At 32.4% G+C, this 15,335-nt stretch overlaps 1 protein-coding gene across 5 annotated transcripts in view; it reads left to right on the top strand.

The window, feature by feature from the left end:
- LOC145276959 (uncharacterized) overlaps nt 1-15,335 on the top strand; it is a 148,675-nt gene that overhangs the window by 17,866 nt on the left and 115,474 nt on the right. For all 5 annotated transcript variants that reach the window (XM_080128520.1, XM_080128530.1, XM_080128505.1 and 2 more), the window contains exon 2: nt 15,148-15,240. In XM_080128520.1, coding sequence (XP_079984646.1) covers nt 15,148-15,240 — 93 coding nt within the window. The remainder of the gene's footprint in view (nt 1-15,147; nt 15,241-15,335) is intronic.

Genomic DNA, 15,335 nt, shown 5'->3' with positions numbered 1-15,335 from the left:
TTTTTTCCCAAAAAAATAGATTAATTTTTTTACCATAAATTGTTAGGTGAAAGTTTTTTTTTTTCAGGAAAACTTGCACTTTTTTTTTTTTTTTTTTAAGAAATTTGGCAGTAAACGTTTCTCTTTGAAAACAGATTTTTTATTATAAAAAGAACAGATGAATGCTTTACATGAACACTGTAAATAGTTAGGTGACAGTAGAGAAAAGTTTGATTCTTTTTTTCAAGAGAATGTACAAATTATTTTTTTTAACAGATGTTCAGAAAATAAACAGAAAAATACTTCCATCATTAATTATGCAAAAAAAATAAATAAAATGTTGATTTAGTGTTTCAACATTATGCTTATAAATTACGATAAAACTTGCTGAGTATGCGCTGTTTTACGGTTGTTGTAAAAATGGAATGGAAACTTAAATTTCACTCCGTTTTAATCTTAATTTTTTAATTGTGCCCCCCTCCACCAAACGAATATAATCAAAACAGTAACATTCAACAATTGTACTTTATGTATATAAAACACAAAATTTAAAAAAAAAAAAAAAGTTAATAACGAAAGGTAAATAATTCCATTTTTAAACAAAAACGTCAGTTTGGTATATCTTTTTGTTATTTTTTACATAAGTCCAGCTTACCATTCACATTGGAATGTCGACATTTATAGGTTGTCGGGTATGTTTACAACGAATAAACACTCCAATCTACCCATGTTAAGAACGGCTTTCGGAATAGACACCCCTAACCTTGTCAGCATACCTGAAAAGCTATAAAAGTTGACGTGTCGAATGTGAACGATGAGTTGGACGTAATGTAAAAATGTACCGAATTTAAAAGGGAACAAAATTCAAATTTCCGTTCCATTTTTACAGCAACCATAAAGCAGAGCATTCCATGCAAATTTTACTTAACTTACTGTATTAATGCTATTTTTTTTTAAGCAAAAAAAAAAAAAATATTTAGGTTTGGCTATAAATTCCTAAACTCATTTCACCCTAAATAATTTAGGTGACTGAAATAGGAATCTAATTGAATCTTTAATTTCCTGAATAGTATGCGAGAAATTCATTTTTCTTCGAGTTATATCGAATTCATTAATACAGACTTTATTATTAATAATCATGTGATTACACCCATTGAAAATTTGCCGCTATTGTAAACAGATTCTGTAGTGTTGGCAACTGAGATTTAAAACAACTTGCGAGATCAGGAGAAAGAAATCTCCAGAAAATCGCTAGATTTTAAACTTTTATCGTCTGAAATTTTCAAAAATCGCTAATTCACCTCCCCCCCCCCCCCCCAAAAAAAAAAAAACTTCATATTTTAACTTCCTACCATAAAAAAATTATAAATATAGTATATTCAATATATAAAATATTCCGTGTTTTCTCACTATATGTTTCTGGAATTATATTGAAGCGGTTAGCTCCCCAGAAGGCTTACATATTTTATCAGCTAGTTTTACCTGTTTTTTTCAGAGAGGGTATTTTTTTTTTTTTTTTTTGCAAGAAACAAATCATAAACTCAAACTTTTTATAATAAAAGATTGAAATATACTGACAAATTAAACATCACAATAATGGTGCAACATATTTTGAAATTAGAAAAATAAAAGAACAAAAAAGCTTTGTTTTAGCATGTTAAAAGTATTTAGGTTGGTAGATAATTAAATTCTACTGTATTGGTATAAGTTTTTTTTTGCTGTTGTTTCTTGCTTTTTACAATTTTCGACTAAATACTTCTAAATTTAGTGGGGTTGCATTGATCGTATTTTAAACTAAACTTCTGAGGTTGGAATGCCCCCCCTCCACCTAAAATGTACTTGGAAAAATCGATTTTATAGCGAGATTTAAGAATGGTTAGCCCAAAAAAAAAAGGTGAAAAACAAGACAAATAATCAATAAATAATTGTTACCAAAGGCAATAAATGCTACTTTTTTTTACTTACATGAATGAGTTTATTTTATGTTTTAAAGTATTTTCAAGCGCTTTTCTTTATTTTTTAATCTAAAATTGCGGGTGTGTGGGTGCCAAATATCTCCAGATTGTCTAGAATTCCCCACTAGATTGCAAACGAAATCTTCAGATCTAGCAGGAAAACCGCTAAATTGGAAACACTGGTCACGTGACGGGAAGCGGTAATAAATAATTATCCCTAAATAAAAAAAATGGCCTATCGGTACAAAGAAAACCACCTATTTATTATAGGAAAATTAAGTATAATATTATAATTAAAAAGAAATATATATAAAAACACACATGGGTATAGTAAACATATACCAAAACGTGGAAGCCATCCGTCCAGTGGTTTTTTAGACTATTAATTGCGAACGAACCAAGAGTTACATTTATATATATATATATATATATATATATATATATATATATATATATAAATGCAGACAAATATTTATGATATATGTACCTGCCATGGAACAAAGATGTTGTATCCCAAAAATCATATAAATTGATCAAGTAGTTTCTTTTTTGTTGTTTTTTTAACGAAGAAAATGAAATTTTATTATGTAGCGAGACACTTTTTTGATCCACCATTTTTTAGAAATATTTTAACAAAGGAGAGATAACTCAATTCAAACTGTCAATAAAAAATCAACCTTGTAATGTATATAATTTAGTATTAAAATCGCTAAAAATTATAAATTTTGATTTTCTTAGTTTTAAAAAAAATTACTTGATCAGTTTATGTTATTTGTGGTTCATTCCATAAAGATTCATCCATATTTTTATTTATTTATTTTTTTTTTTATTAGGTAGGACTCTGAATAAGAACTGCAGAATTTATCATTATTTATCATTGATGTATTGTTTAACTTTTATGATGTATTCACAATCCACATATCAAAGACAATTTTAAGATGACTTTTTTCAGAAAAAGCAATAAATTAAATAAAAAGATGGAGATGGAAAAATAAATATTTGTTGATCATCAATGGCAGGAAGTGTGGCTGTTATATTTATTTGTTTGTTTAGTCTTTCTTGTCATTTTTTTTTATTTATTTTTTTTTTTTTTTAATTTATAAGGAAGAAGCAGGGGGTATAAGAGATTGGAGGAAGTTGTTGTTATGGTTGAAAGGTGCAATGGAAACCAGCTGGGAGGTGGAAGTTTTTCTTTATTCCTTTCTTCCCTAAACCTATTCTACCTCCATCACGCACACACACACACAACTTTCCTTACTAACCCGGCTCCCTGTCAACTATTTTTTTTCTTTCTGTGGGCACATGGCTAACATTTGCAGTAACAAAAGATAACCACTGACTGGGCCCCAACCAGTGGAAATACTTGAAGTCTTAATGTTAAAGGCCTGTGTTATGCCATGCTTAACTGAAGACTGGTAATCCATCTTTACCATTTTTCTTCCAAAAGTGGCCAATCATCTGCTAAAGAGAAAAACAATCTGTAATTGTCTTTCCTTTCGAAACTCTTTTATCAAAAAGAGAAGGGGGGGAAAAAATGGAGTGATATAAAAGCTCTTTAATAAAACAGGAACCAATATCTTTTCATATGAACGGAAATCCTAAATCCTTTTTTTCTATTATTAAATCCTAGGTGTATTCAAAAGTATTAACAAATAGTTTCCTAGACAGAAATGAAAAATTAAGTAAATGTTTATAAGTAAAAAAAAAAATTTGAAAATTAAGTTTAAAAAAACTAATTTAAAATTAGTTTGTTATTTTTTTTTTAAATGGGTTCATTTTAATAAAATCTTTGAACTTAAGAGGTACATTTTTGAAATTCACCAGCTGTGACAATTAGGCTTTAGTAGGGTGTATTCTAATTCCTGCTGTGGCTGTTCATTTGAATCTGAAGTCATAAAAATTATCCAGTCATCTCATAATAAGTTTTCAGATTATTTTCGTATGGGCACTTGTATTGATAGTACACACTCCAGTCCTCTTCGAAGTAATCTCCTCCAGCTGCAATGCACTTATTGTACCGTTCTAACAACTTTTGGAGAGAGAGAGAAGAGAGCGATGAGAGCGATGGAAGTCCTCTTGTGTGAGCATGTCAATGACCCTTGTCACAGCCTCTTTCATCTCCTCGATTGTCTCATAATGACAACCTCTAAGGTTTTCCTTGAGCTTGGGAAAAGTAACCAAAAGTCACAGGAAGCAAGGTCTGGATTATAGGGAGGGTGAGGAACTGTCTTGATGCCCATCTTGGTCAAATAGTCTGTGACAAGGATGGCGTTGTGGACTGGTGCATTCACACAAATCTTCCGCATCTTCAGTTCCTCACGAATAATTGTGTACACCTGTTCCCACACTGACATCAAACTGTGCACTTATTGTCTCTAGAGACACACAACGGTCTTTATCCATGAAATTCTTTACTTGGCCAGTAAACTGGTCTTCTAACTTTCTTACTCTTCCTACACCTCTCACCATTCCTCACAGACTCCTTGCCTTCCCTGAATCTCTTATGCCACTCAAAAACTGATGCTTGATTCATGCAAGATGGTCCAAAAGTAATCTGAAGCATTCCATACGTTTCTGTGGCATTTTTTCCAAGTTTAAAACACAATTTTATTGCATATCGTTCGTTCTAAAGTGTCCTCACATATAGATTGCATTTTTGAAATTCACCAGCTGTAACGATAAGGCTTTAGTAGGGTGTATTCCAATTCCTACTGTAGCTGTTCATTTGAATCTGAAATCATAAAAATTGGTCAGTTATCTCATAACAATAACATACTGAATTTTCAAGAATCTACAACAATTTTAAACGCCTGATCAAAAATAGTCTGGAAACTTATTGAAGGGACCTCATAGTTTCAACAGGGGAGTGTTATTAGAATTTCAGTAAATAGTGAAAGTGGTAGTCACAAGTGTATTACCTTATAATCTGATACAGTTCTCCAGCTCTTTTAGACACTAACCCAGTTTATTACTATTAAACTAGCAGTATGCTTTCAATGTCCTATTCTATTTTTTTTTATTATTTTTTTTTTTCCAAGAAAAGAGGGTGTCATTTTTTTCCACTGTTTTTTCATGCAAGAATAATACAAAAGTAAAGAGAATTTGGATTATTCAGACTGTTCTCATCATGAGTGTAATTTTCACATTTTGACCAATGTAACGTCTGACTTTCTTCATATGTATCCTGTCGAACTCTGAAATCTTTCTGTCGAATTTGGGAATCTACATGGAATTTCAAATGGAATCCGTTATTTAATTGTCTACAATGGATAAAGTACAAGGTAAAATTCAATTATAACTGACACTCTTCTAGAGGTTGAAGGTTCAATTCCAAGTGCGGGTGATACTAAGAATGCTAAGAATGCAATTGTGAATTACTTTAAACTTCAACCCAGTTATGTCTGATGGAACAGGAGCCAAATATTCTCTCAAATTAAATAAAGAATTCTCGAGTTGAAGAGTTTAAGAAATTCAGAGATTACATCGGCTGAAACATTGTAAAAAATAGCACTTAAAATGAGAACAATTGTCTGAATAGTCGAAAGAATACAAATAAGTAAAAAGAATGTTTTCAAAAATATATCAGAGTTTGTGAATTACTATGCGATTGTGAAGATTTAGTCAGGGTTACTTGTAGGGGAAAGTGTCCTTATGCCAGCTTGTCCTGACAAACCTCAGTACAGAGAGACCTTAGACACTCGAGGACAGTGTCTAGTAGGCATTCAAGTTCTCAACATGTCGCAGGTAATGAATTTTCAAACGAAATCAAAATAGGTTGTTGCATAAGTTCCTGCCGTTTCATCAAAAAAAAATTGTTCTTAAACATGTTTTGATATTCGGCAAAGTGTTATATATCATTAGAAAGCACGTATTCTGTTCTACAAGATAACGGTCATCGTATTTTGCTCATAATTTTTTATAATTTTTCAGAACCGTCAAATTTGCATGTCAAGTAGATTAAAAATCACATTTTCGACACCTCCTTCTTTTCACCTTTAATTGAGGTCAAAAAGCGAGTGAAGTGACCAAGGATATTTGTGCCGTATATGGAGAAAACGCTATAGCTGAAAGAACTGTTCGCGATTATTTTACCAGATTCAAACACGGTAATTTTGACCTCAATGAAGCTCCTCATTCTGGAAGACCAATCAAGATGGATGAAGATCAATTCAGGGTTCTTTTGAAGGAAGATGGCCATCAGACATGTAGAGAATCGGGTGAAAAGATGACGTGTGATTTTGCGACAATTTCATGCCACCTCCAGTCAATGGGTTGGTTGGTTGTTTTTGTATTACGGCATATCAACCCTTTTCGGGTTATTTAATGCCGAATCCAAAGATTTTGAAGAAAAACTTTTTTAATAGAATATATTTGTTGTTTTTACGTCGGTTTCTATTTAACCCATAGTTGAGACCCTAACAGGTACTATCACTCCTGGTCAGAGTGGACCTGGGAGCAATGGTAATTAAAGAGTGGCTCCACACTCCCCAAAGCCCACAAGCTGGGGCCTCACCACTGGATATAGTTTAAGGTCATATCCAAGACCCCCATTAAGGGACTTTTACCTTCTGCAGGGGGGCAGTTGGCGTATTCTAATGCCCCACCAACAGGGTCTCCAGTCGATGGGATTCACACAAAAACTTGGAGCTTGGGTCCCGCACGAACTTACTTTTGCTGTTAAAATTCTTTAATTTTCTTTAAAAAAAGCGATGGGGACTGATGCAACAACCTAATAGTTGTGGTTGTGGTGAGATAAATATTAATCTTGTACAGTTAAAGTGTACTTCAGCTAGTTTATTATATAACTACAAAAAATTTCAGGTGTCAACATTGTTTCTATTATGATACTGAAATTTTTTTTTGTTGTTGTTTTTTAATCAATATACAGAGCATGCATTCGTCTGGTTGGAATTAAAGCAATTGATCATTGTTACAGAAAAGAAAAAAAATGCAAGTCTAAAAAAACACAAAATGTGATTTCAAAAATATTCTTCATAGCACACTCCGTATTTCTAATTAACAGTTTGCTTAAATTGTCTTCTAATTAAAGTGGGAAGAATTTATTGAATTTCTAAATACCATCTTATTAACATGTGCCGACAAAGATCGTATATGCATAATAAGTATGTAAAAGAAAAAGAAATGAATTTAAACGTTTTGCAGGGTAATTAATTTTTATCGGTTAACTACTGACTAGCTAGCATATATGTCATTGAGCAGGTTCATAATATGGTTTTGTTTTACGGAATATCAACCTTTTCTTTTTTTCCTTTTTTTTTTCTTTTTTTTTTCTTTTTTTTTAGATGATTTAATGCTGAATTCAGTAACTTTAGAAAAACTTTTATGCTTCAAGTTCTTTATATCTATAGATTTGGTGTTTGATTTAGTTGTTTTGTAGAGAAAAATTGGTGCTTCTATATTATACAAACGAAAAAAAAATTGAATTTCAAGTGAAACAAATAGTACTTACGTAATTGTTAGGTACCAAATAGTAGCATATCCAAAAATTATGAAAAATGGTAAGCTAGAAAAATGATTATTAATAAAAAAAAAGAAATTCATGAAAGGAAGCAAAATCACTATATTACGCTTACTAAAAAAGAGAAGTTGACAGGGGAGATAATTAGGTTCTGTTGCTTACATCATGGGACAAATGTAATTCCAAATGTCAGACAAAATTTATTCTGCATATAAACTTTATCAAAAATTGTTAAATGTTTCATCGATAATTATTTTTCTACCTTATCGTTTTCCGTGATTTTTGGATATGTTACTATTTGCGACATAAGTTATGTAGGTGCTGTTTGTTTTACTTGAAATTCAATATTTTTTTTGTTTGTATAATATAGAAGCACCAAAAAAGATTATTGTTTTCGTTTTTTGCTTTGCGAAACGCGATTGAGTTTTGGAAAGGGAAAAACAATGACATCAATGCTTGGTGCATTTTAGGTCAGGAAGCCAATAGCTTCAGACAACCTGATCTGCTAGCACCAGATATAATATGGAGACCCTCTTGAGTACATCAATCAGTGCAAGACGTACCAAATACTTGAAAGTAAGCAAGCACCTGCTGCATGAGCGATGTTTCTGACAAGGGGAGAAGAATTGCTGTTTTATGGGTCAGAATTTATCTAACACATATTGTTGGCTAGTTTTTTGTTTGTTTTTTGTAGTAGTATTTTTATTTAAATTTTTTTTTATTTTTTTTTTTTACATAGGCATCAGCACTTATCAAGGCCAAGAGTTAAAGAGTGTACAGTAGAAATTGGACAATAAAGTAATTGTTAGTAATGGAAATTCGGTAAATTTGTTAACTTATATGGAACGGCTTATCAAAAACTTGTTTACGTTAGACTTGAAGACAACCATATTGTAGTCAGCTGGGAAGCAGGAAAACGGAAGACAATTCCATAGGCGTGCAGCTCTAAGAAAGAAGCTTTGTTCATGGAATCTATGTTTAGGTTTAGGCACAGATAAAAAGTGGGGGAAATTGTTGATAGTCTTTTCTGCTAGACGGGTGTTTCTTGTGAAAGTTTGGCGAGGGGGGGGGGCATAGATTCGAGTTCAGTCGAACACTTTCCATGAAAATAACAATAAAGCAGAGACAAACTCGCAACATCTCTTCTGTGAGAAAGAGGTACAGGGAAGAGAAAAGGACATCCCCTACTAGGCTATAAAGTCTAGCTTCTTACATCAAGTGTCTTCCTGCCTTGTCTGGAGCAATTTTCAAGGGGGGGGGATTATACAATTGCAAGCATTTCTGTGTCAACTCCCAAATTTATTATATAAAAGGCAAAATGTGTGTTAGTATGTGGTGTGTGTTTGTACTGACAAATTTTTTTTTTAATGTAAAAATGGGAGTTATATATTTAGTGTTTCAAATAAATATGAATGGAGATAAAATCCCAAAACAATCTTTTTTTAAATATATTCACCCCAACTAAGGCACATTGCCATTAAGATGTAAGGGCTACTATGAATTGTGTCACAGTTTGATAGAGGCATTCTAAATGGTGAGTTGGCAGTCAGCAAGATATTTTTACATTACATTTTAAATTTCAGCATTCTGATACAAGCAGGGAACAGAGAGTAAATTCAAAAGGTAAGCAGTTTGAGGAATTGAGCTGTTACCTAGTTGTCTCCCTTACCAGCTCTTCACTAAGGAGAGTTTTTTCAATGGAAAACTGAAAGGGGCCTTTTTGAATAAGGGGCGCAAGCGGGACATATGTGTATCCCACTTGCAGCCCCTATTAAAAAAAATCATCTTCCACTCTACACCTATTGTCAGGTTATATATACAACTTACATTAATAACAAAACATAAACATAAAAAAAAAGAGGAAAGAAATGGCTTCTAGATACATTACCCCACCTACCTTAAACAGTAACAAGTATAATTCCTGGAAAAAGGAAATGCAAATATGGAAACTCGTCACAAGTTTAGAAGCACGCAAACGGGCACCTGTCATACTACTAGCATTGAAAGGGAAAGTGAGAGGCATTATTGGAAATATTGACATACCTAATGTCGCAGATGGAATGGACAAGTTATACTAAAAACTTGATACCCGCTTCTTAGAAGACGCCAACCAAGCAGCATTTAAAACGTTCAAAGCTTTTGAAAGTCACCAGAGACAAAACAACATTCCAAGAGACAATTTTCTCATTGAGTTTAAACACCAGATTGCAAAATTAAAAGAACACAAAATAATTCTGCCTGAATCTATTCTCGCATACAGAGTATTAAAGACCACTAACTCCACCCCAGAAAATGAACGGCTAATAAAAACCACCGTTCCAAAACTTTTACTAGGTGAAATGTCAAAACAATTTTTAAAAAATACTAAATGACTTCCAAGCTTCCTCTTCATCACCAAAAACTTCCTCAGTTGTCGTACAATACACACTCAGTGTCCATAGATATAGTCTTAATCAACTCATTTTTGGCAGAAATCCTAACCTACCTGGTATTTTATGACAAATTCCTTGCACTAGAAGGTGTTTCTACCAGTGAAATTGTCGTAAGTAACCTTAAACTATGAATGCTGTTAGGAAACGCTTCAAAGCAGGTGAATCCTCATAGAAACTAAGATGTACACTTCGACGCCAAGTTAAGACAGGTATTACAGAATCATATAAAAATGGAGATGCTATTCTCTACAAAAGGAATTTATGTGATAGATGGATTGGTACTGGAACGGTAAAATGATGGGGGAACAAGCAGGTGCTTATCAAACATGGTGGCACTTATGTAAGAGTATATCCATTTCCTACCCTGAAATTTATGAAAAACACAATGAGGACAGGAGCAAGGAATCGAGTATACGACAAGAAAGGTCTGAAGAATCTTTGAGGATGTCAAATCTTGAAGAGAATATTTTGTATTGGGAAGTCCCAGACAACAATATCGAGCAGCATCACACCATGGAAACTCAAGAGATAACTAATAAGCAGGACACCACCAGGAAATTCAGAGTTCTCTTAGATACAAACAGATAAGCTGAGTGCTTAACTAAAAAGAGTGTCCCTTCATTTAAAGAGTTTGTAGGTGAACCCAAAGAACCCTTTATTAAATACTGTGTTCTTTTTTTGTTTGTTTTTTATTGTTTGTTTTTTGCCGAGATCATCAAAAAAAAAAAAAAAAAATGGGAGGATTGTTAATCTTGTCTCCCTTGTCAGCCGGCCCTGTCGGTGGGGCATTAGAATACGCCGACTGCCCCCCTGCAGAGGGTAAAAGTCCCTCCATGGGGGTCTTGGATATGACCTTAAACTATATCCAGTGGTGAGGCCCCGGTTTGTGGGCTTTGGGGAGTGTGGAGCCACCCTTTAATTACCATTGCTCCCAGGTCCACTCTGACCCGGAGTGGTAATACCTGTTAGGATCCCAACTATGGGTTAAATAGAAACCGACGTGAAAACAACAAATATATTCTATTAAAAAAATTTTCTTCAAAATCTTTGGATTCGGCATTAAATAACCCGAAAAGGGTTGATATGCCGTAAAACAACCAACCAACCCTTGTCAGCTCTTCACCACAGAAAACGGTGAAAGGCAACACTTTTGAATAAGGGGGTGCGAATGGGATGTACAAGTGTCGATAAAATCGTATTCCACTCTACACCTGTTGTCAGTTTTTATATGCGACTTATAGAAGCTATTAGAGCAGAATGCTTTTTTTTTTTTTTTTTTTTTTTGCATCTAGGTTTTACTACAACGAAGGGATGGGATTTTGCTGATTGTCAAGTTGGTGAAGGATATTCATGTTGAGGAGCACAAATGCAACAAGTTTGTCAGAGGACATTCTGTTGGCGTACTCATAAAGCAAGTACAAATGCAACACTGCAGCAACGGAACAAGTGTTGGAGCTTAGTAAACAGTATGGGATGTGTCAAGTTATACTCTTTTTTGGGATCCTGTCCAAGAGGGTGAAATTAATAAGTGCACCAACCCAGATCTAACAACAATATGCCATGCATAGGTGAATGGTAGCTTTGTAGAGATATATAATACTAGCAGGTGTAAGAAGTTTTCTAGCATGTTAGAAGGAGCCCACTTTCTTTTCAGCAGCCTTGACAATGTTTTTTACGTATTTGTTCCAATTCATGTTGCCGGTGAATGTGAAACCAGGGATTTTGAATGTTGGTTCCTCTCAGCCATGGCAATCGGTGGTTTGAAATGTTTCTTATAATTGTTGGTAATATCTATATATATCTATAAAAGTGAGAATGTTTGTGTGTGTATGAGAGAGAGAGAGAGAGAGGACACTTCTCAACCTATATACTCAACGAATATTTGATCTACAGACTTGAAATTTGGTATATAGGGATTCAGACGTGTGGAAAAGTTTTTAATCAGTTTTCCTCTTGTATATATATTTCATGATTCTTTGAGGGGGTACAGAATTTAAATATCACAATCATGAAGGGAAGAATTTTATAATTCATGATTAAAAACGTTTAAAAATAAAGTAAACAGGGTGAAGAGGAGAAGAGAGAAAAAAAAAGTGGGGGAGTCAATTGACCAGTTTCACCCTCGCTTTCTCAAGCCTGTATGGTGGGATTTTCGTTTTTGGTACTAGTGCACTTATTGATCCGTGCTGAAATAATAATAATGTTATTATTTAAAAAGCCATGGGGAGGGAAGGGTGTTTTGTACCTATTCTATACTTTAACCTTACAATTGAATAAAAAAACATTATAAAACTTTAATTAAACTTGGAAATACGATTTAAAAAATAGTGCGGGTCAGTAAGTGCACTAGCACCTTTTTGTTTTTCTTTTAGGGTGGAATCAAAATATTTGGCCCTTTTTAAAAAAAAAAAAAAAAATTCCCTTCTTTTTAAAAAAGAAACCGGTCAATTGACTCCCCCACTTTTTTTTTCTCTCTTCTCCACGATTACTTTATTTTTAAACGTTTTTAATCATGAATTATAAAATTCTTCCCTTGTGATATTGTGATATTTAAATTCTGTACCCCCTCGAAGAATCATGAAATATATATACAATAGGAAAATATCCACAATACAAAAATATGTACTAGCGCCTATAGATATTTTTATCAATTCAATAAGGAGGACAGATTGATGGATTAAGGGGTTATATATTTATAACCCCTACTCCCATCGATGTATCCTCCTTATCGAATTGATAAATAAATCTATAGGCTCTCATATATATATTTATATTGTTGATATTTTTCCTCTTGTATCTAAGCTTCACCTTACATGTTGGGCTTTTTATCATCTCAATAAGTCTCCATTTATAGAATTCTACAATATTTCTTTGATCATCTCATATATATATATATATATATATATATATATATATATATATATATATAAGAACAAGTAGTTAATAAAACATGTTAAAAAGCACTTTGTAAAACAGTTAAAAACATATTTAATTTTAAGAAGCAAACACAAAATAAGTGGATAGTCTTAATCTGTATTTGATGAAACTACAAGTAAGTCATAGATGTTACTTGGTAGCAAATAGTGAAGCAGAGGGAATATAGTGAAGAAAAAGGTGATTTCATGTGAATGGATAGTCTAGTGAAGGGTAAAATGTTCAATAACGGTAAAATCAAAATTCAAAAAAGTTGGTTAAGTTTCCATTTCCACAAGTAAAATCCAAGGGAATATATATATAGATAGATAGATTTTTTTTTTTTACTTTACATATTTGCCTCAAAGTTCTGCAGCTTAAAAATATTTTACAATTTTTTTTTTTCATCTGCTAGGCTTATTCCTTTTTTATCAATTTTTTCTTTTTTTTTTTTTTTGTCGTTTTGTTTTAAGTATTTATTCACTGTCTTGCATGAATTTATTTTTGTCTATTAATTTTTGCCCTGTTAGTCGACCTCTAGTGTTTTTTGCAGCTATTTTTGAGCTGCTCTCATCAATCTTCGAGCAGGTGTGATCCACTGTCCTCCATGATCGTTTTAGTGAGTAATGACACTTACTTCAAAGCTAAAAGCAAGGGGCAGAGAAAAAGCATCTCCATCTTGTATATAAAAAGTATAACTTCACATATCATGGGCTCATCAATTACACCTTTGCTGCTTAAACGATCTTGGAAAAAAAAAATGTTATTAAATAAAATCCTTGCAATTAAGAAAAATCGGCACTTGTCCAGAATTCCCTCCCTATGAAAAAAAAAAAAAAAAAAAACTAAAATAAAGAAACATCTATATGATGTATGTACCAGTGACTAAACAAAAATATCATATTCCAAAAATCACGTAAATTGATCAAGTAGTTTTATTAATTCTATGACAGAAAGAAAATCTTGTACACAAAAATATCACGTTAATTGATAAAGAATCTGTTTTCATATAAGATAATACCAGATCAATATCATCAATCAATATAAATGGGGAGGGGGTAATGCCTAGGAGCATGGTATCATGACAACAAAACAAATTCTAGCCCTCAACTCTGAATTAAGCATAGTGCACGAGTCTGAAATAGTTAAGTAAACTGAATTGATTATTCAAAAACAATACAATTTATAGAAGTACTATTATGGATTCAGTTTCAGACAAACAAAATCTCCATTAGTAATCTATATAAATAAAGCAGTAGATATTTAACAGCTAAACTATTAAATTACTGGTCACATGACACTGAAATTAACAGGAAATAGTAATCATACACCAAGGATGGTTTAAAATGAATAAAATCTTTATTTGGATAGATAGGCAAATTGAAAACCAAAATGTTCATTTCAACTTGAAAACATATTTCTATTACCTTTACACATGCACAAAATCAATTCATAACTTGAAATTGTTTAATTTTAAATCTTTCTTATCAATCTGTTGATAGCTCAAACAGTAGGGAACATGGCTAGAGCGCTAAATTATTTGGTTTTTATTCTAGCTTAATGACACTCAAGTCATTTTCTTTTTTTTTTGTTTGTTTAATTTTGAAATCAGTACTATATATTAGATATAATATTCAATAGAAAATTGGCTCTGTAATAATAAATACAAACTCTGTGCGAATTAAAATATGTTTAAGCATATTTTATAACTGTGCAATGCTGGGCGCTCCTCCCACCTCATCTCCTGCAGCAAGTCTGAAATAGAACTGAATGTAAATAAATTTAATCTCACACCATAACTAAATATAAAAATCCATTTCTTTGTTTTCTTGACAAAATAGTTTCTTAAAGGAAGAATATTTGGTTCTTGTTCAGAATTCTCTCTATATTAAAATCAAAATGAAAGAAAAATTTGTATGCTCTACGTACCCGTGATAAAACGAAGATATCATCTTCCAAAAACCACATAAATTGATTAGGTAGTTTTATTTTTAAATAAGAAAATCAAATTTTATGGGTAGCAGAAGAGCAGCCATCTTGGCCACGATTTTGAAAACAACTAGAAAAGAAACAAAGGGAGGTAACTCAGTGGTTCAAATTTGCAAGATTTCTGTGTTAATGCCTATGAATTCCCATTAATCGATTAAAAATGGTTTTCTTTATAAAACTTCTTGATCAATTTACATGATTTTTTGGAACATGATATTTTCGTTCTAACACATATATGTATATCATATAGAATTTTCTTTATCTTTGTTTTTTAATATATGGGGAATTCTGAACAAGCACTGAATATTCTTTCTTTAAGAAACTATTCTGTTAATAAAACAAATTTATATAGGTAAAAGAAAAAAAAAAAAAGCTAAATTGTAACTGTCTTTTATTTTAGACGGCACTTCACTGGGCTGCAAAACATGGAAATCCAGATGTGGTAAAATTACTGTGTGGAAAACCGGGAATCAATGTGGACCAAAAAACGGTGAGAAAAATTTCTCTCAAAATGTTACTTTTTCTCAGAATTGATTTTCTTTTTTTCTCTTGTGTATGTATGGTGGTGGTAGGGGGGGGTATCTTCAA

Source organism: Euprymna scolopes, chromosome 1 (genome assembly GCF_053919585.1).
Source record: "Euprymna scolopes isolate OS-2025 chromosome 1, ASM5391958v1, whole genome shotgun sequence".
NCBI lineage: Eukaryota > Metazoa > Mollusca > Cephalopoda > Sepiida > Sepiolidae > Euprymna > Euprymna scolopes.
Note: the sequence above shows the minus strand (reverse complement) of the source record. Positions and strands in the feature narration are given on the sequence as shown.